Source organism: Pseudophryne corroboree, chromosome 2 (assembly GCF_028390025.1).
Source record: "Pseudophryne corroboree isolate aPseCor3 chromosome 2, aPseCor3.hap2, whole genome shotgun sequence".
In the NCBI taxonomy this organism is placed as follows: Eukaryota; Metazoa; Chordata; class Amphibia; order Anura; family Myobatrachidae; genus Pseudophryne; species Pseudophryne corroboree.
Genome location: NC_086445.1, coordinates 867,662,119 through 867,684,742, shown reverse-complemented (window position 1 = coordinate 867,684,742; position 22,624 = coordinate 867,662,119). Strand labels below are relative to the sequence as shown.

The following is a 22,624-nucleotide window of genomic DNA, read 5'->3' as shown; positions in this document are numbered from 1 at the left end:
AAACAGTTAGATTTGGGTGGGTTATTTTGTTTCTGTGCAGGGTAAATACTGGCTGCTTTATTTTTACACTGCAATTTAGATTGCAGATTGAACACACCACACCCAAATCTAACTCTCTCTGCACATGTTATATCTGCCTCCCCTGTAGTGGACATGGTTGTGCCCAACTGCTAAAAAATGTGCTGCTGCGATCAACTTGGAATTACCCCCAATATCTGATGACAGTGACTGACCAGCACAGATGGCATACCCTTAGCACACTACAGTGAAGTTCAAGTGTCACGCGATGGGAATTTTGGCAAACGCCCATAGTTTGTCCCCGCTGGGCAGCCGTAGAGATAAGTAGGAATGATAGTTCAATGCGGCCGCGCTGTACTGGCATTGCATAATGAGGGATAATGCGAGCAGCAGCCGTCTGTCTCCTGTCACATTGCAGTAGAGGGAGGAGGGCGCTGATCAGACACGACGTGGCCGCACCTGGGGAGATTACAGGGCAATCTGCTGCCTACCCGTACTGAGAGGCGCCCTGTACCAGTGTCAGGCAGTCAGCTTTCTCCGGAGCAAGGATCATGGCGGTCACTGTCATGCTGGTGCTCGGGGTCTCAGTGGGGCTCTACGTTTTAATCTACTATAACTTCATCAAAGGAAGGCAATGCAAGAGTGACGCCACCCTGAAAGGGAAGACTGTTATCGTGACAGGTAGGAGGGTAACAGAAAGCCTGGCACACTCCTATTGGGGGTCCGGGGGTAAGAAAGGTACACACCTGCACAGAAAGCCTGCACACTCCTATTGAGGGCACACACCTGCACACTCCTATTGAGGGCACACACCTGCACAGAAAGCCGGGCACACTCCTATTGAGGGCACACACCTGCACACTCCTATTGAGGGCACACACCTGCACAGAAAGCCGGGCACACTCCTATTGAGGGCACACACCTGCACAGGAAGCCTGGCACACTCCTATTGAGGGCACACACCTGCACAGGAAGCCTGGCACACTCCTATTGAGGGCACACACCTGCACAGGAAGCCTGGCACACTCCTATTGAGGGCACACACCTGCACAGAAAGCCTGCACACTCCTATTGAGGGCACACGCCTGCACACTCCTATTGAGGGCACACGCCTGCACACTCCTATTGAGGGCACACACCTGCACAGAAAGCCGGGCACACTCCTATTGAGGGCACACACCTGCACAGAAAGCCTGGCACACTCCTATTGAGGGCCCGGGGGGTAAGAAAAGGATAAGCACATGAGGCAAGAGGGCCCTGCTCACGAGCGCTTACATTCTAACTATACAGTTAACATGCCAGAGACCAGTTGAAATTACATCTCTGCCCACTGTCTCCGGTGCTTTTCATGTCCATATATTTTGAAGGAGAAGTTGCCCAAAGCAAAATCAAAATGAAATAAAGTAAAATCAGTACATGGAAAATAAAACGAAAACAACTTTGCAGAAAGCACACATGGACATGCAGTACAGCTAGCAATATGTAGCAAACCTTCTAAAGAGGATAGGTGGAGAGGTCGCCCATAGCAACCATTCACTTCTAGTCATCATGTTATAACTTGATAAATGATAACTAGACGTTGATTGGTTGCTATGGGCGACTTCCCATGTGTGCTTTCTGCAAACTTGTTTAGTTTTATTTTCCCTGTACTTGTTTTACTTTATTTCATTTTTATTTTGTTTCAGGCCACCTACGCTGCTTTCTATAGCTTCCAGTCTGAGCTGTTATGCATAGTAATAACATAGGGCTATTACTTTTTACACATCTTTTACACCGGCAATAACCTTGCGTTTAGCTGATGTTTGTTTTTGTAGGTTTTTTTGTTTTGTTGTTTAATGTCTGTACCTGATCTTAATTTAGGATCTGTAAAATAAGTAAGAACAGGAGCAGTTATCACACAGTGGAAAGCATCCTATTGGTAGATATGCATGTTATTTCACCAAGCACAACTTGTGTTGTTAATAAACAAATTAACAAATGTTCCCATTAATTCATGAAATCTACTATTGCACTTAATGGGTAAAACAGCATTACTCTATCGTTTTACCATTTCTTATCAGCATTGCTTAAGCCCCATGTTTCTTCTATGGCTGTAAACTGCTGCAGATTTGTTCAGATCTTTGTGTGTTAGGAGAAATGTAGGCTTAAAACTGCAGTGAAAATAGATTACGTGCACTGATTCAAAACACTGGGATCTGCGACAATGCTGGACGGCCAAGCTGTAAATATCCTGTCTTCGGTCATGGCTTTAGCAAACGATTACCTGTCATTTGTTAGGCCGATAGGGTTGTCCATCTTGATCAGATATTCAGGACAATCTTTTAGACTACGCACTGAGGAAACGTACTGAAAAGCAGACACCCATATCAAGCCTAAGATGTGCCCCTTGCCTCCGTGGTGTCACCAGATCACAGTGAGGGCTGGTTTAGTCAACAGAATGGTTGCCACCAATATTTAGGGACCATGACGAGGCTGGGAAGGATTCACCTGGGTGTGACATCTACTCATAAGAAAAAAGAACAGGGCTGGTATATTAAAAAGGGGATGTAGTTATGCGATCGCCAGTCACATCACCGTTGGCTAAATCCCGCTCCACTTTAAATCCCTGCAGTCGGCATGCCGATTAGTAGGGACTATTCCCATGACACCCATAGAGTGGGAATAAAACATGTGGCGAGTTCAGCTCGCCACCGAGCCCGCAAGGGGCTTGGTGCACTCTCCATCCCATCCACCAGTCCCTCGACCCCCCCCCTGTCGGCATTCCACTGCCGGGATCCCGCTGCCGGTATGCTGACCGCTAGGGTTCCCAGCGGTGGTAACACATACCTAACCCTTAAATATTATTGGGTCTATCACTATAGTGGCAAGCAGGATGGTTACAGTAGTATAGATGGAAATTGAAGTGAGTGATCAAGTTTTGGTTCTATATTCTGTTAAATGTGAGTGAATGGAGGAGTAAAGTTGTCACCGCTTTTGCTTTTTCGTTAAGTTGAATAATGGAATTACTGGATAATGCTTCTCTGTTTTACAGGAGCAAATGTGGGAATTGGGAAAATGACTGCACTAGACATGGCCAAGCGGGGAGCTCGAGTCATTCTGGCTTGTCGTGTCAAAGAAACGGGGGAGGCAGCTGCATATGATATCCGTACAGTAAGTGTAAAACTCATGGGAGCTGAATCATAGTTTTAGCATTCTTTTGGCTCAAGGATCAGGTTGGGGAAGACCATTCACATTTTGTTAGAAATATTCCTCTGTATACACTCCACAAAGGTCACAAATGCCTTTTAAAGGGAGATCTGGGTGTGTAAGATATTTGCGTGCTTAGTTCTGTGCTGTCATGTATCACATGCTGACTTCTGAAATCATATTATATGCTTTGCAAGTCTCCCATCATTCTTTCTCAACAGATATCTGGGAACAATCAGGTGCTTTTCATGCAGCTCAACCTGGCCTCTCTGGACTCCATTAGATCATTTTGCAAAACATTCCTGAGTAGTGAGCCTCGTCTGGATATACTGATAAACAATGCAGGTGAGAGAGCACACACTCCTGGCAACCGCAGAACCCGTGTCTCACTGCTGGTAGAACGACTTTGTCCTTGTGTATCATACATACCCCCTCTTACTCCCCTCCCTATGAGTGTCCCATGGCAGCACCCATGTCTGAGGTGCAGGGAAGTGGGGTTCTGTATGTCACCAAAGCAAGTTACCAGTATTCAGAATCCCTGACCAAATCAAGTGACAGGTTTACATTGTGTAAAAAATGCTGTTGTATGTCACTGATGGTGCATGTGCAAGACCGCTGCTCACATTCACTCAGCTGTACAGGAGAACTTTCATAAACAACATTTCTGCAGCGGGGTACATTGGTTTCCACAGGGAAACGTCGGGGGTGTAGAGATAGATCTTGATCCAGGCACCAACAGGCTAAAGCTTGAGACTGTCCCAGGATGCTTTGGGGCCTCCTCTATATACCCGCCTCCAGGCACTGTGAGCTCAGTTTCGAGTTGATGCACTGGGCAGCCCTGAAAATCCTTTTACTTGAAGACTTCAAGGGCCGCAGCACTTACATGTCAGGGTGACATTCTGTGCTGCGGCTCCGTCACCTCCCCAGCGGCGTCGCATACTCCCACTGGCTCAGTTCCCGGGTATATGCAGCGGGGACGCTCCGACATAGGGCACGCGGTCGCAGCACTCTCCTGGTTTGCGTGGCTGCTACGAAGGGAGGAGGTAAGAGGGTCCCCCAGGTGGGTGGGACCCGCCATTAAATCGCGTTCCAATCGCAGTCTAGGGAGACGGACTGCGACGCTGGCGTGGACACTATCACCGAGCAGGGACCCCACTATATCCACCAGGACATGGGAGTACCGGTTGGGTGTACTAATGCCCACTTTAATAAGACTCCATAGTACCAGGTGGTGAGGACCAGCATAGGTGAGACGGTGCTTAACCTGTAGCACCTCCACCGGCTCAGGGCGCCATCTACTGCTGGTATTCCCGCCCTGGATCTGCCTCACACTCTCCCTCACTCCCTGACTGAGATGCTGGGTGCCATCTTCTAAGCATATCTGCAGCGGATCTCCGGGACTGCAGGGCAAGGTCTCCCTTGTAATTCCGCCTGTACATCAGCGCTGTGGTTTTACAAACACTTAAGTATTCTATATGTTAATATTAAGACAGTATTAGTTAAGAACAAGTGTACCTGTGCCAGAATATATTGTACGAGTATTCTGAGACCATGCTTTGTTATATATATTTCTCTGACGTCCTAAGTGGATGCTGGGGACTCCGTCAGGACCATGGGGATTAGCGGCTCCGCAGGAGACAGGGCACAAAACTAAAGCTTTAGGATCAGGTGGTGTGTACTGGCTCCTCCCCCTATGACCCTCCTCCAAGCCTCAGTTAGGTTTTTGTGCCCGTCCGAGCAGGGTGCAATCTAGGTGGCTCTCTTAAGGAGCTGCTTAGAAAAAGTTTTTAGGTTTCTTATTTTCAGTGAGTCCTGCTGGCAACAGGCTCACTGCATCGAGGGACTTAGGGGAGAGAAGTTCAACTCACCTGCGTGCAGGATGGATTGGCTTCTTAGGCTACTGGACACCATTAGCTCCAGAGGGAGTCGGAACACAGGTCTCACCATGGGGTTCGTCCCGGAGCCGCGCCGCCGACCCCCCTTGCAGATGCTGAAGATTGAAGGTCCAGAAACCGGCGGCAGAAGGCTTTTCAGTCTTCATGAAGGTAGCGCACAGCACTGCAGCTGTGCGCCATTGTTGTCACACACTTCACACCAACGGTCACGGAGGGTGCAGGGCGTTGCTGGGGGCGCCCTGGGCAGCAATGTATAATACCTTATTCTGGCTAAAAATACATCACATATAGCCCCTGGAGGCTATATGGATGTATTTAACCCCTGCCAGGTCTCAGAAAAACGGGAGAAGAAGCCCGCCGAAAAGGGGGCGGGGCCTATTCTCCTCAGCACACAGCGCCATTTTCCCTCACAGAAATGCTGGTGGGAAGGCTCCCAGGCTCTCCCCTGCTCTGCACTACAGAAACAGGGTTAAAACAGAGAGGGGGGGCACTTATTTGGCGATATGTATATATATATTAAAATGCTATAAGGGAAAAACTCTTACATAAAGGTTGTCCCTGTATAATATAGCGTTTTTGGTGTGTTCTGGCAAACTCTCCCTCTGTCTCCCCAAAGGGCTAGTGGGGTCCTGTCCTCTATCAGAGCATTCCCTGTGTGTGTGCTGTGTGTCGGTACTTGTGTGTCGACATGTATGAGGACGATGTTGGTGAGGAGGCGGAGCAATTGCCGGTAATGGTGATGTCACTCTCTAGGGAGTCGACACCGGAATGGATGGCTTATTTAAGGAATTACGTGATAATGTCAACACGCTGCAAGGTCGGTTGACGACATGAGACGGCCGGCAAACCAATTAGTACCTGTCCAGGCGTCTAAAACACCGTCAGGGGCGTTAAAACGTCCTTTTTACCTCAGTCGGTCGACACGGACACTGACTCCAGTGTCGACGGTGAAGAAACAAACGTATTTTCCTTTAGGGCCACACGTTACTTGTTAAGGGCAATGAAGGAGATGTTACATATTTCTGATACTACAAGTACCACAAAAAAGGGTATTATGTGGAGTGTGAAAAAACTACATGTGGTTTTTCCTGAATCAGATAAATTAAATGAAGTGTGTGATGATGCGTGGGTTTCCCCCGATAGAAAATTATTGGCGGTATACCCTTTCCCGCCAGAAGTTATGGCGCGTTGGGAAACACACCTTAGGGTGGATAAGGCGCTCACACGCTTATAAAAACAAGTGGCGTTACCGTCTCCAGATACGGACGCCCTCAAGGAGCCAACTGATAGGAGGTTGGAAAATATCCTAAAAAGTATATACACACATACTGGTGTTATACTGCGACCAGCGATCGCCTCAGCCTGGATGGGCAGCGCTGGGGTGGCTTGGTCGGATTCCCTGACTGGAAATATTGATACCCTTGACAGGGACAGTATTTTATTGACTATAGAGCATTTAAAAGATGCATTTCTATATATGCGAAACTCTAGCATCAAGAGTAAGTGCGATGTCCATACCTGCCAGACGATGTTTATGGACACGACAGTGGTCAGGTGATGCAGATTCCAAACGGCACATGGAAGTATTGCCGTATAAAGGGGAGGAGTTATTTGGGGTCGGTCCATCGGACCTGGTGGCCACGGCAACAGCTAGAAAATCCACCTTTTTTACCCCAAGTCACATCTCAGCAGAAAAAGACATAGTCTTTTCAGCCTCAGTCCTTTCGTCCCCATAATATCTGCCCAGGGATAGAGGTAAGGGAAGAAGACTGCAGCAGGCAGCCCATTCCCAGGAACAGAAGCCTTCCACCGCTTCTGCCAAGTCCTCAGCATGACGCTGGGGCCGTACAAACAGGTGCGGTGGGGGGTCGTCTCAAGAGTTTCAGCACGCAGTGGGCTCACTCGCAAGTGGACCCCTGGATCCTACAAGTAGTATCCCAGGGGTACAGATTGGAAATTCGAGACGTCTCCCCCTCGCAAGTTCCTGAAGTTTGCTTTACCAACGTCTACCTCCGACAGGGAGGCAGTATTGGAAACAATTCACAAGCTGTATTCCCAGCAGGTGATAATCAAAGTACCCCTCCTACAACAAGTAAAGGGGTATTATTCCACACTATATTGTGGTACTGAAGCCAGACGGCTCGGTGAGACCTATTCTAAATGGAGTCACTCAGAGCAGTGATAGCGAACCAGGAAGAAGGGGACTATATGGTGTCCCTGGACATCAAGGATGCTTACCTCCATGTCCAAATTTGCCCTTCTCACAAAGGGTACCTCAGGTTCGTGGTACAAAACTGTCACTATCAGTTTCAGACGCTGCCGTTTGGATTGTCCACGGCACCCCGGGTCTTTACCAAGGTAATGGCCGAAATGATGATTCTTCTTCAAAGAAAAGGCGTCTTAATTATCCCTTACTTGGACGATCTCCTGATAAGGGCAAGGTCCAGAGAACAGTTGGAGGTCTGAGTAGCACTATCTCAAGTAGTTCTACGACAGCACGGGTGGATTCTAAATATTCCAAAATCGCAGCTGTCTCCGACGACACGTCTGCTGTCCCTAGGGATGATTCTGGACACAGTCCAGAAAAGGGTGTTTCTCCCGGAGGAGAAAGCCAGGGAGTTATCCGAGCTAGTCAGGAACCTCCAAAAACCAGGAAAAGTGTCAGTGCATCATTACACAAGGGTCCTGGGAAAAATGGTGGCTTCTTACGAAGCGATTCCATTCGGCAGATTTCACGCAAGAACTTTTCAGTGGGATCTGCTGGACAAATGGTCCGGATCGCATCTTCAGATGCATCAGCGGATAACCCTGTCTCCAAGGACAAGGGTGTCTCTTCTGTGGTGGCTGCAGAGTGCTCATCTACTAAAGGGCCACAGTTATGCATTCAGGACTGGGTCCTGGTGACCACGGATTCCAGCTTGAAAGGCTGGGGAGCAGTCACACAGGGAAAAAATTTCCAGACAAGTCTGGGGACTTCTCTCCGCATAAATATACTGGAGCTAAGAGCAATTTACAATGCTCTAAGCTTAGCAAGACCTCTGCTTCAAGGTCAGCCGGTATTGATCCAGTGGGACAACATCACGGCAGTCGCCCACGTAAACAGACAGGGCGGCACAAGAAGCAGGAGGACAATGGCAGAAACTGCAAGGATTCTTCGCTGGGCGGAAAATCATGTGATAGCACTGTCAGCAGTTTTCATTCCGGGAGTGGACAACTGGGAAGCAGACTTCCTCAGCACGACCTCCACCCGGGAGAGTGGGGACTTCATCGAGAAGTTTTTTCCACATGATTGTGCACCGTTGGGAAAGACCAAAGGTGGACATGATGGCGTCCCGCCTGAACAAAAAACTGGACAGGTATTGCGCTAGGTCAAGAGCCCCTCAGGCAATAGCTGTGGACGTTCTGGTAACACCAGGGGTGTACCAGTCGGTGTATGTGTTCCCTCCTCTGCTTCTCATACCAAAGGTACTGAGAATTATAAGACGTAGAGGAGTAAGAACTATACTCGTGGCTCCGGATGGGCCAAGAAGGACTTGGTACCCGGAACTTCAAGAGATGCTCACAGAGGACTCAGGGCCTCTGCCGATAAGAAGGGACTTGTTTCAGCAAGTACCATGTCTGTTCCAAGACTTACCGCGGCTGCGTTTGACGGCATGGCGGTTGAACGCCGGATCCTAAGGGAAAAAGGCATTCCGGAAGAGGTCATTCCTACCCTGGTCAAAGCCAGGAAGGAGGTGACCGCACAACATTATCACCACATGTGGCGAAAATATGTTGCGTGGTGTGAGGCCAGGAAGGCCCCGCGAAGAAATTTCAACTCGGTCGATTCCTGCATTTCCTGCAAACAGGAGTGTCTATGGGCCTCAAATTGGGGTCCATTAAGGTTCAAATTTCGGCCCTGTCGATTTTCTTCCAGAAAGAATTGGCTTCAGTTCCTGAAGTCCAAAAATTTGACAAGGGAGTACTGCATATACAACCCCCTTTTGTGCCTCCAGTGGCACTGTGGGATCTCAACGTAGTCCTGGGATTCCTCAAATCACGTTGGTTTAAACCGCTCAAATCTGTGGATTTGAAATATCTCACATGGAAAGTGACCATGATGTTGGCCCTGGCCTCGGCCAGGCGAGTGTCAGAATTGGCGGCTTTGTCTCACAAAAGCCCATATCTGATTGTCCATTCGGACAGGGCAGAGCTGCGGACTCGTCCCCAGTTTCTCCCTAAGTTGGTGTCAGCGTTTCATCTGAACCAGCTTATTGTGGTACCTGCGGCTACTAGAGACTTGGAGGACTCCAAGTTGCTAGATGTTGTCAGGGCCCTGAAAATATAGATTTCCAGGACGGCTGGAGTCAGGAAAACTGACTTGCTGTTATCCTGTATGCACCCAAAAAACTGGGTGCTCTTGCTTCTAAGCAGACGATTGCTAGTTGAATGTGTAGTACAATTCAGCTTGCACATTCTGTGGCAGGACTGCCACAGCCAAAATATATAAATGCCCATTCCACAAGGAAGGTGGGCTCATCTCGGGCGACTGCCCGAGGGGTCTCGGCTTTACAACTTTGCCGAGCTGCTACTTGGTCAGGGGCACACCCTGGCTGAGGAGGACCTGGAGTTCTCTCACTCTGTGCTGCAGAGTCATCCGCACTCTCCCGCCCGTTTGGGAGCTTTGGTATAATCCCCATGGTCCTGACGGAGTCCCCAGCATCCACTTAGGACGTCAGAGAAAATAAGATTTTACTTACCGATAAATCTATTTCTCGTAGTCCGTAGTGGATGCTGGGCGCCCATCCCAAGTGCGGATTGTCTGCAATACTTGTACATAGTTGTTGTTACAAAAAAATCGGGTTGTTATTGTTGTGAGCCGTCTGTTCAGAGGCTCCTACGTTTGTCATACTGTTAACTGGGTTCAGATCACAAGTTATACGGTGTGATTGGTGTGGCTGGTATGAGTCTTACCCGGGATTCAATATCCTTCCTTATTGTGTACGCTCGTCCGGGCACAGTATCCTAACTGAGGCTTGGAGGAGGGTCATAGGGGGAGGAGCCAGTACACACCACCTGATCCTAAAGCTTTAGTTTTGTGCCCTGTCTCCTGCGGAGCCGCTAATCCCCATGGTCCTGACGGAGTCCCCAGCATCCACTACGGACTACGAGAAATAGATTTATCGGTAAGTAAAATCTTATTTTACATATACTAGTCCAGTGCAGTTTTATTGTCTTACTAAAATAATTATCTGCATTGTCACTGTGACTGTATGTGCCTGTATCTGCTGTGTGGATTTCACTTTCACTGTATCCCAGCTTTGTCTATCAGTGTATTCTGTACCCTAAAGGACTAGGTGTGTCAGGGTCACATATATAGTGCTTCACAGTATTTACCAATTAAATGTATTCTACTGTGTACTCGGTCACATAATACCGGATTTATTCGCTGTTGTTGTGTACTGGGGACTCAGTCGCATAATACCGGACTTATTCGCTGGTATTGTGTACTGTGTCCGCGGTCACATACTAGGGAATTTATTTGCAGTTATTGTACTCTGCATAACTGAAAATGTCTAACACAAAGGGCGAGAAATCCGAGAACGCTCTTGCATCACGCAGTGCATGCGCCAAGGCTTTGCTTGAGGGGAAAGTTTTGTATGATGGTCTGTGTACTATATGCCATACATCTCCCGGTCAGTCCGCAGCTCCTGTAACCAATCAGGAGCCACCTTGGACGGTATTCTTAACTATGTTAAATACGCTTGTGACACGCCTTACGCCCCCTATGGGACCTCCAGTACTATTACAGTCACATATTGTCCCTATGGTAAAACCGCCTTGGGTGGATAATTTGTCTACCCAGTTGCAGCAATTAAATCAATCTTTGGTTAGACATAAGACTGCCCCAAGCCACACTCGTGTCACAGGGTCATCCAAGCAGGCCACTTCCTCCTCACAATCCACTAATCTCTCAGAAGATTCTTCTAAAGAGGACAGGAAGCACACTGTCCCGTCAGACACTGACACAGCTGCTTCTGACGAGGAATCTACAACTCAGGTTGATGTCCCTGACCTAGTGATTGCTATTAAGCAGATCCTGCAAATATCAGATGATGATGAGGATTCCACTACGGTATCTAAAAAACCTGATAAGTTTAAACGTCAGAAGGTAACTAAAACATTATTTCCGCATTCTGACCATTTAATGGGCATACGACAAAAACCCTGGATTACTCCAGGGAAGAAATTCTCCCCATCTAAACGGATGGTAACTCGCTATCCTCTCCCTAGAGAGATGTGTAACTAGTGGGAAAATTCACCACCGGTGGATTCCCATGTCACCCGTCTGGTGGTGTCATCTACTAAGCCTATCACCTCACTGAAGGAACCGACAGATAAGCGCGTGGAGGGATGCCTGAAGTCTATTTACTCCCTTACAGGTACTAACTCTCTCTGCACATGTTATATCTGCCTCCCCTGCAGTGCACATGGTTTCTCTAACGTCCTAGTGGATGCTGGGACTCCGTCAGGACCATGGGGAATAGCGGGCTCCGCAGGAGACAAGGCACATCTAAATAAAGCTTTTAGGATCACATGGTGCGTACTGGCTCCTCCCCCTATGACCCTCCTCCAAGCCTCAGTTAGGTTTTTGTGCCCGTCCGAGAAGGGTGCAATCTAGGTGGCTCTCCTAAAGAGCTGCTTAGAAAAAGTTTTTTTAGGTTTAAATCTCAGTGAATCCTGCTGGCAACAGGATCACTGCATCGAGGGACTTAGGGGAGAGATTTCCAACTCACCTGCGTGCAGGATGGATTGGAGTCTTAGGCTACTGGACACTTAGCTCCAGAGGGAGTCGGAACACAGGTCCTCCTGGGGTTCGTCCCGGAGCCGCGCCGCCGATCCCCCTTACAGACGCTGAAGACGGAGGTCCGGAAAGCAGGCGGCAGAAGACTCCTCAGTCTTCATGAAGGTAGCGCACAGCACTGCAGCTGTGCGCCATTGTTGCTACACGTCTCACTGATTCAGTCACGGAGGGTGCAGGGCGCTGCTGGGGGCGCCCTGGGCAGCAATATTAAATACCTTTAGTGGCAAAATAAATACATCACATATAGCCATTAAGGCTATATGTATGTATTTAACCCAGGCCAGTTTTCTTAAAACCCGGGAGAAAAGCCCGCCGAAAAAGGGGCGGAGCTTATTCTCCTCAGCACTCAGCGCCATTTTCCTGCTCAGCTCCGCTGGTGAGGAAGGCTCCCAGGACTCTCCCCTGCACTGCACTACAGAAACAGGGTAACAAAGAGAAGGGGGGCATAATTTGGCGATATTGATATATTAAAAGCGCTTATATCAAAAACAACACCTTCTAGGGTTGTTTATATACATTTATAGCGTTTTTGGTGTGTGCTGGCAAACTCTCCCTCTGTCTCCCCAAAGGACTAAGAGGGTCCTGTCTTCGATTAGAGCATTCCCTGTGTGGCTGCTGTGTGTCGGTACGTGTGTGTCGACATGTATGAGGACGATGTTGGTGTGGAGGCAGAGCAATTGCCGGTAATGGTGATGTCACCCCCTAGGGAGTCGACACCGGAATGGATGGCTTTAGTTATGGAATTACGTGATAATGTTAGCACATTACAAAAGTCAGTTGACGAAATGAGACGGCCGGAAAACCAGTTAGTACCGGCTCAGGCGTCTCAGACACCGTCAGGGGCTGTAAAACGTCCCTTACCTCAGTCAGTCGACACGGGTACCGACACAGATGAATCTAGTGTCGACGGTGAAGAAACAAACGTATTTTCCAATAGGGCCACACGTTATATGATCACGGCAATGAAGGAGGCTTTGCAGATCTCTGATACTGCTGGTACCTCAAAAAGGGGTATTATGTGGGGGGTGAAAAAACTACCTGTAGCTTTTCCAGAATCAGAGGAATTGAATGACGTGTGTGACGAAGCGTGTGTTAACCCAGATAGAAAACTGCTAATTTCCAAGAAGTTATTGGCATTATACCCTTTCCCACCAGAGGTTAGGGCGCGCTGGGAAACACCCCCTAGGGTGGATAAGGCGCTCACACGTTTATCAAAGCAAGTGGCGTTGCCGTCTCCTGATACGGCCGCCCTCAAGGATCCAGCAGATAGGAGGCTGGAAACTACACTGAAGAGTATATACACACATACTAGTGTTATACTGCGACCGGCAATAGCCTCAGCCTGGATGTGCAGTGCTGGGGTAGTGTGGTTGGATTCTCTGACTGAAAATATTGATACCCTGGATAGGGACAGTATTTTATTGACTCTAGAGCAATTAAAGGATGCTTTTCTTTATATGCGAGATGCTCAGAGGGATATTTGTACTCTAGCATCAAGAGTAAGCGCGATGTCCATATCTGCCAGAAGAAGTTTATGGACGCGACAGTGGTCAGGTGATGCGGATTCCAAAAGGCATATGGAAGTATTGCCATATAAAGGAGAGGAATTATTTGGGGTCGGTCTTTCGGACCTGGTGGCCACGGCAACTGCCGGCAAATCCACTTTTTTACCTCAGACCCCCTCCCAACAGAAAAAGACACCGTCTTTTCAGCCGCAGTCCTTTCGCTCCTATAAAAACAAGCGACCAAAAGGACAGTCTTATCTGCCGCGAGGCAGAGGAAAGGGTAAGAGAGGGCAGCAAGCAGCCCCTGCCCAGGACCAGAAGCCCGCCCCGGGTTCTACAAAGCCATCAGCATGACGCTGGGGCTTTACAAGCGGACTCAGGAGCGGTGGGGGGTCGACTCAAGATTTTCAGCAATCAGTGGGCTCGCTCGCAAGTGGACCCGTGGATCCTGCAGATAATATCTCAGGGTTACATGTTGGAGTTCGAAAGGTCTCCCCCTCGCCGGTTCCTAAAGTCTGCTTTACCAACGTCTCCCTCAGAAAGGACGTCGGTTTTGGAAGCCATTCACAAGCTGTATTCTCAGCAGGTGATAGTCAAGGTACCCCTCCTACAACAGGGAAAGGGGTATTATTCCACACTATTGTGGTACCGAAGCCGGACGGTTCGGTAAGACCTATTCTAAACCTGAAATCCTTGAACCTGTACATACAGAAATTCAAGTTCAAGATGGAGTCACTCAGAGCAGTGATAGCGAATCTAGAAGAAGGGGACTTCATGGTGTCCCTGGACATAAAAGATGCTTATCTGCATGTCCCAATTTACCCCTCACACCAAGGGTATCTCAGGTTCATGATACAAGACTGTCATTATCAGTTTCAAACGCTGCCGTTTGGTTTGTCCACGGCCCCTCGGGTCTTTACAAAGGTAATGACCGAAATGATGGTTCTTCTACGAAGAAAAGGCGTATTAATTATCCCTTACTTGGACGATCTCCTGATAAGGGCAAAGTCCAGAGAACAGCTGGAAGTCGGTGTAGCACTAACCCAGGTAGTGCTTCAGCAACACGGGTGGATTCTGAATCTTCCAAAATCTCAATTGACCCCGACAACTCGTCTGCTGTTCCTGGGAATGATTCTGGACACGGTTCAGAAAAAGGTGTTTCTCCCGGAGGAGAAAGCAAGGGAGTTATCCGAACTTGTCAGGAACCTCCTAAAACCAGGAACTGTGTCAGTACATCAATGCACAAGAGTCCTGGGAAAGATGGTGGCTTCTTACGAAGCGATTCCATTCGGCAGATTCCATGCACGGACATTTCAGTGGGATCTGCTGGACAAATGGTCCGGATCGCATCTGCACATGCATCAGCGGATAACACTGTCACCAAGAACAAGGTTGTCTCTCCTGTGGTGGTTGCAGAGTGCCCATCTGTTAGAGGGCCGCAGATTCGGCATACAGGACTGGGTCCTGGTGACTACGGATGCCAGCCTACGAGGCTGGGGAGCAGTCACACAGGGAAGAAACTTCCAGGGCGTGTGGTCAAACCTGGAGACGTCCCTTCACATAAATATACTGGAGCTAAGAGCGATCTACAATGCTCTAAGCCTGGCAAAATCGCTGCTTCAGGGTCAGCCGGTGTTGATCCAGTCGGACAACATCACGGCAGTCGCCCACGTAAACCGACAAGGCGGCACGAGAAGCAGAAGAGCAATGACAGAAGCTGCAAGGATTCTGCGCTGGGCGGAGAATCATGTCATAGCACTGTCAGCAGTGTTCATCCCGGGAGTGGACAACTGGGAAGCAGACTTCCTCAGCAGACACGACCTTCACCCGGGAGAGTGGGGACTTCATCCAGAAGTTTTCCACATGATTGTGAACCGTTGGGAAAAACCAAAGGTGGACATGATGGCGTCTCGCCTCAACAAAAAATTGGACAGATATTGCGCCAGGTCAAGAGACCCTCAGGCAATAGCTGTGGACGCTCTGGTAACACCGTGGGTGTACCAGTCAGTGTATGTGTTCCCTCCTCTGCCTCTCATACCAAAGGTACTGAGAATTATACGGAAAAGAGGAGTAAGAACAATACTGGTGGCTCCGGACTGGCCAAGAAGAACTTGGTATCCGGAACTTCAAGAGATGCTCACGGAGGATCCGTGGCCTCTACCTCTAAGAAGGGATCTGCTTCAGCAGGGACCTTGTATGTTCCAAGACTTACCGCGTCTGCGTTTGACGGCATGGCGGTTGAACGCCGGATTCTAAAAGAAAAGGGCATTCCAGAGGAAGTTATTCCTACCTTGATTAAGGCTAGAAAGGAAGTGACTGTACAACATTATCACCGCATTTGGCGGAAATATGTTGCGTGGTGTGAGGCCAAGAAGGCTCCAACGGAAGAATTTCAATTGGGTCGATTCTTACATTTCCTGCAAGCAGGATTGTCTATGGGCCTAAAATTGGGGTCCATTAAAGTTCAAATTTCGGCCTTATCAATCTTCTTCCAGAAGGAATTGGCATCAGTGCCTGAAGTACAAACTTTTGTCAAAGGTGTACTACATATACAACCCCCAATAGTGCCTCCAGTGGCACCGTGGGATTTGAACGTAGTTTTGAATTTTCTCAAATCTCATTGGTTTGAGCCTCTAAAATCGGTAGATTTAAAATACCTTACATGGAAGGTAACCATGCTATTGGCCCTGGCTTCAGCCAGGAGAGTTTCAGAGTTGGCGGCTTTATCATACAAAAGCCCATATCTGATTTTCCATTCGGACAGGGCAGAACTGCGGACACGTCCTCATTTTCTCCCTAAGGTGGTTTCGGCTTTTCACTTGAACCAGCCTATTGTGGTGCCTGCGGCTACTAGCGACTTGGAGGACTCCAAGTTACTGGACGTTGTCAGAGCATTAAAAATATATATTTCAAGGACAGCTGGAGTCAGAAAATCTGACTTGTTGTTTATATTGTATGCACCCAACAAGATGGGTGCTCCTGCGTCTAAACAGACGATTGCACGTTGGATCTGTAGCACAATCCAACTTGCACATTCTGTGGCAGGCCTGCCACAGCCTAAATCTGTAAAGGCCCACTCCACAAGGAAAGTGGGCTCATCTTGGGCGGCTGCCCGAGGGGTCTCGGCATTACAACTTTGCCGAGCAGCTACGTGGTCAGGGGAGAACACGTTTGTAAAATTTTACAAATTTGATACTCTGGCTAAGGAGGACCTGGAGTTCTCTCATTCGGTGCTGCAGAGTCATCCGCACTCTCCCGCCCGTTTGGGAGCTTTGGTATAATCCCCATGGTCCTGACGGAGTCCCAGCATCCACTAGGACGTTAGAGAAAATAAGAATTTACTTACCGATAATTCTATTTCTCATAGTCCGTAGTGGATGCTGGGCGCCCATCCCAAGTGCGGATTGTCTGCAATACTTGTACATAGTTATTGTTACAAAGATCGGGTTATTACTATTGTTGTGAGCCATCTTTTCAGAGGCTACTTCGTTTTTTGTTATCATACTGTTAACTGGGTTCAGATCACAAGTTGTACGGTGTGATTGGTGTGGCTGGTATGAGTCTTACCCGGGATTCAAGATCCTTCCTTATTGTGTACGCTCGTCCGGGCACAGTACCTAACTGAGGCTTGGAGGAGGGTCATAGGGGGAGGAGCCAGTACGCACCATGTGATCCTAAAAGCTTTATTTAGATGTGCCTTGTCTCCTGCGGAGCCCGCTATTCCCCATGGTCCTGACGGAGTCCCAGCATCCACTACGGACTATGAGAAATAGAATTATCGGTAAGTAAATTCTTATTTTTGGCCAACTGCTAAAAAATTTCCTGCTGCGATCAACTTGGAATTACCCCCATGGTTTTGCCCAATTGCTAACAAATTTGCTGCTGCGATCAACTCTGAATTACCCCCTAAGACTAAGCAGAACCTTCCATCAATTGTACACAAGCGAATTGCCTACGGAAAGAAACTGTTTTGATGTCTAGAAGTTTTTACAGGCAGCGCTCTCTATAGTGCCTGCCTAGTGGAGGCCGGTGGAACAGGGAACAACCAGGATGTTACTTGCCCGCTTCCTCACCCTAGACAAGTACAACTCCTGAACAGATGGGAATCTGCCCCAATAATACTTTCCGCTGATCTCACAACCCATTGGAGCCGAAGCCTATCACGTTCTCTTGCTGAACCAAACCAGACTATAACTGAGGAACATAACACAGACTCTGTTATAGCAGAGTAGGTGTGTGTACTGGTAGGGCCTGATTCGGAGTTGCACTTACTGGCGATGTTAGACGGGGTGAAGTGATTAGTTACTATTGTGCATGTGTCTAAGTCTCATTGCTCACATGTACCAATTGTTAGTGCGCAGACGCTGATTCAAATGCACGGGGTAAATTTTGTACAGATTAATTTAAAATCGATAAACATCGACATGGTGTTTCAGAGACAGAATTCTATATTTTCTAACGTTTTTACATATTTATTTTACATTTCAAACCCGATGTCGATGATGGCTTTTTTTTTTGTCCGTACCATTCAAAATCATCTGCAGATAGACATTAAAAATCGATTGTAGTCTGGGGCCAGATTAACAGTGGTGCAGATAGAGCTATGGCTCCAGGCCTCCACATAAAAATAGACACATCATCGTGGCAGCATAATAATGACCAGCTGCCTAGCCGACCACACAGTCAGTCATAAATCATAAGGGTTAAAATTGTGTTTCTAGTTTTTGCAAAAATGTAGGCAGTTTTTCACTTTTTATATATTTAGATACAGTGACGCTGATAGTGTAGGCCGGGGTGTACACAAACAGATGGCTCTAGCCACACCCACATAGCACTGATCACAGCTCCTCCCCATCTCAGTCTATGTCCTCGAACATTTTCAGCCACAGCCCCATGTGGCCCTTAATTTGCCCCTTGGGTTGCCACCATTTTGTACAGAGGAGTGTCCTTTTAAGTGCAGTGTATTTTACAATATTATATAATATTTTCTCCTGTGTGCTGCAAGCCATGAACACCACATTTTTTTTTTTTAGCTGGTTCTATCCGTCATGGCTGTCCTGGCTATCCACTTTATATCGAGTGCACAGTTATATGTTGCGTGACACAGGGCCATATAGCAACATATTGAAGGGACCCTTGTCCCAGTGCTTATTGAGACACCTCTCCACAGTAGTTATTAATTTTATGCCCCATAATAGTGCCCTAGTTTATGTTCCAAAACATAGTTGGGCCCTATTTAATATTATGCCCAATAATCGTGCCCTAGTTTACTTTATGACCCTCCGTACGTCCTTAGTATACATGATGTCACATTGTAGAGCTGCCAGTACACATTGGGGGTTATTCAGATGTGCATCAAGAAAACGGGGGCGACACATTTATAATATACATTTATAATATAATTCATATTATATTGTATATAGTCTTTCTTGCACAGATGTTGGGTTTACACTCTACAATGATCTGGCCAATCCACCCGATATCCGTGGATCAGCCACATGTTTGCAACATGTTCACAGGCAGCTGATCCGGTAATATCGATCAGTCCTATGTGCCGGATTGTCCATCATGTCCATTCGATTTGATATTTTAAACATGTCATGTCACCCGCATCGGCCCTGTTCCCTCACATGAAAAGGAACGGGGAAATGTCTCCTCCCCGGAGGAAATCGCTAATATCACTGCCAATGCACTGGGAGAGATCTCACAGTGTATTCCTGTGATATCTGCAGTGTCCGATAAAATGCCTTTTGGTCAGACAGGCATTTTATCCTCCTGTGCATGCCCAGCATAGGCATACAACCAGGTTGTGCACAGCATATAAATATGATTGACATTTCTGCTTGTGGATCACTTAGTGTGTGGCAGCTCTCCAAAACCTGTTACACTATCACTCAGTGCGCAGGTCCATTCCTAACAGTGACCACATGGTCGGGTCCTTTCTATTATAGATGTGCGCAGTTCCTCAAGTGTTTGTTCGTTTCTTTAAAAAAATATATAAAAACTGCGAAAATCCATGTAATTTGGACCTGTCAGCATTTACAGTATTATTATTATCTGGCCTGAATCATTGACGGACACTATGGCGATTGCGTCTGCTGAGGATGCGGTAATTATGCAAAAACCGCAGCAGCCCTCAAAAATAGGGGTAATTGCAAAGGCATAGCAACTGCGTACACATTCCCAGCGCACACACAGATCCTTTGATAATTGTCAACTCGAGTACAACAACGGCCACGCAGCATTGCAGCCTGAACAGGGACGCCAGAACCACGATGTTTTGAGCACGGATTTGCAGGCATAGCCAGCGACATGCCCCTTAAATGTATTGGGCATTTCTCGGGGGGGTGTTTTATCAAACACATGGAGATGCTGCATCTTATGAGTGTGTTGGGGGGGGGGGGGGGGGCAGCGTGTCAGAGAAAGTGGTTGTCTATACAGACGCTTCATTGCTCACATTGGAGGCCACATTCAGACAGAGATTCTGCACCTAGCATAGGACTGGTGCAGGTTTCGACTTTGGCACATATGGTAGCATCTAAAGATACTGAAAGTGGGCATCTCCGTCCTTGCACATTCGGAAGCATGGCTGTACCCCAGGGAAGGGCTTGTAGCAGTATTAGCATAAAGTCACAAATGTGCACCCGGCAAAAGACGCAGACACTTGCTCGGCTGTGTCCAGCTCTCCGTGTATATTCTATTATTTACTTTCATCAGTAGTAGAGGAGATGCAGTAGCGTCTTGCTGCACGGGTCTGGCTGTCTAAGTCGGCCTAGCAACCAGTCAGATTCTAGCTTTTATCTTCTAGATGGTGCTATATAAATTGCTGTGGTCAACATCTCCACCTCTATAAACCTGCACTTTAGTAAATATACCTCTAAGAATGTTGGTAAATAAAAACTCCAGTGTCCAGTGACTTATAGGAACAAAGTATGCATTAATAGTAAAAACTGTTTTGACTTTGATAGTAGAGACTCCGATAAGTCCGCCCCAATGTACAGTAATTACAGCTGTCTTCTCTACTGTTTGGTTGCCATTGACCGCAAACTACTGTATCTGCACTTTTGAGCTTAATTGTGAGGAGAGACCCCCATCAAGCTGGCTTGCTTATTGTATGAATAATATACTAATTCTGTAATAATGACATTAGAAGTCTTTTCATTACTGTATAGTGTTGGATATCTCAGGAGGGGAGTAGTGATAGGGCAGGCTTAGAAAGGGAACAACAGTCCCCATGAGCCCTGTAAATCTGACAAATCTGGGCCAGTGCAGGGAAAGTACATAGCAATGTCCAGTATACAGAATATACCATAAAGAACCTTTGTGTCTTTGTATATCACCAGCATACACATAGTTGATTATTCATGTTCTTGATTATCTTGTTTCCTCAAGGCATTGAAGGTAAAGGGAGGACTGAAGATGGTTTCAATTTGGTTTTCGGAGTCAATCATCTAGGACATTTCCTGTTGACTCATTTGCTTTTGGATCGTCTCAAGCAGTGCAGCCCCAGCCGCATTGTCGTTCTCGCATCTCGTGCCCATAGGAGAGGAAGGATTGACTTCAAGGACCTAAATCCACCAGGAGATGCATGGAGAGATATAGTCCAACTATACTGTGACAGCAAACTCGCCAATGTTCTGTTTGCCCGGGAGCTGGCCAACCGATTACAGGGCACTGACGTGACTTGCTATTCCGTTCATCCAGGTAAGCCCCAACACCTAGTGTTCTGTTGTAGAAAGCTTTAAGAAAAGACTTGTATTTAAAAAAAAAAAAAAACAACAAACCCACCAACTATTTCAGTTATTATCACTTGTTTCCTAGTAAACACTCACACACGCCATGTATGTTTTTGTAGGATCCAACCTGCAGTCCTGCATTAACTTTATTTAGCACTGTAAAATAAAATATTTCAAATCAAAAATGTCTTTCTTACCTTGACTTTCTTTTACAGGGGTGGTGCTCACTAACCTAGCGCGCAACTTCCCCTACTGGATTCAGGTGCTGGTTTTCCCATTTGCTTGGCTTCTGCTCCTGTCACCAAAGGATGGAGCACAGACCTCTATTTACTGTGCGGTACAAGAAGGAATTGAAATGTACAGCGGCCGCTACTTTGCCAACTGCCAGGTTCAGCAGCTCCAGCCCCATGCTCGGGATGACGCAGTGGCCAAGAAATTATGGGAAGTTAGTGAGGATCTCCTGGGACTGACCAAATGAATCTTCCTGCATATCCTCTTACCTCAGGGCGCACCAGACGTCATCCTAAGTAAAGGGGTGTCCCATCAATGTAAATGTCATTTGGAAGTACCCCTAACTGGCATGAGAACAGGAAACTATGCAATTAAGTGGAAAGATGTTTTACTGATATAATTAGGGATGGTAATATTTTCCAATATTAGTACTCAGCTAGGCTTGGGAGGAAGCATGCATACATCATCCATTTAGAGTCACAGTGCAGAGCATTTTATTGCAGTGCAAATCACAATCTTTGCTGTAGTCCCCTTTATTTCACTTTTACTAGCAACAGCATCCAGCCACAAGTTATGTCGGAGCTGGTGTACACTGACAGTGACTGATGTCATGTCTCCAGCTTTCCAGACTTTCACTGTGAATGAGATACTTGTGTAAATTGTAATTTGCCAGCACAAAGTCACTCCGTTATGTCACTGGTTTCTAATGAATTAAGAGACTACATACTTGCGGATATTGGTTTAGACCACATACTGGCTGTAAGATGCATTTAAAGAAACAGGCCCATCAAACAAGAGTCTACAAGTTCTTGAATTTATTTTAGTTATATATATATATTTTTTAACATTACCCTTAAATCTAAACACTCCTTTTTCTCTGACGTCCTAGTGGATGCTGGGAACTCCGTAAGGACCATGGGGAATAGCGGCTCCGCAGGAGACTGGGCACAAAAGTAAAGCTTTAGGACTACCTGGTGTGCACTGGCTCCTCCCCCTATGACCCTCCTCCAAGCCTCAGTTAGATTTTTGTGCCCGGCCGAGAAGGGTGCATTCTAGGAGGCTCTCCTGAGTTTCTTAGTAAAAGTTTAGTTTTAGGTTTTTTATTTTACAGTGAGACCTGCTGGCAACAGGCTCACTGCATCGAGGGACTAAGGGGAGAAGAAGCGAACCTGCCTGCTTGCAGCCAGCTTGGGCTTCTTGGCTACTGGA

At 47.3% G+C, this 22,624-nt stretch overlaps 1 protein-coding gene across 1 annotated transcript; it reads left to right on the top strand.

The window, feature by feature from the left end:
- The first annotated feature begins 220 nt into the window (after positions 1-220).
- DHRS13 (dehydrogenase/reductase 13) lies at positions 221-22,323 on the top strand. The gene is made up of 5 exons (XM_063955903.1): positions 221-699; positions 3,050-3,168; positions 3,426-3,549; positions 20,841-21,152; positions 21,400-22,323. The coding sequence occupies exons 1-5, from the start codon at positions 570-572 to the stop codon at positions 21,660-21,662; spliced, it is 948 nt and encodes a 315-aa protein (XP_063811973.1). The 5' UTR covers positions 221-569; the 3' UTR covers positions 21,663-22,323.
- The last annotated feature ends 301 nt before the right edge of the window (positions 22,324-22,624 follow it).

Coding starts and splice junctions, on each gene's coding strand:
- DHRS13 (XM_063955903.1), top strand. CDS start 570: ATGGCGGTCACTGTCATGCTGGTGCTCGGGGTCTCAGTGGGGCTCTAC. Junction 3,169..3,425: donor CTGCATATGATATCCGTACA/GTAAGTGTAAAA, acceptor CTTTCTCAACAG/ATATCTGGGAACAATCAGGT. Junction 3,550..20,840: donor TATACTGATAAACAATGCAG/GTGAGAGAGCAC, acceptor TGTTTCCTCAAG/GCATTGAAGGTAAAGGGAGG.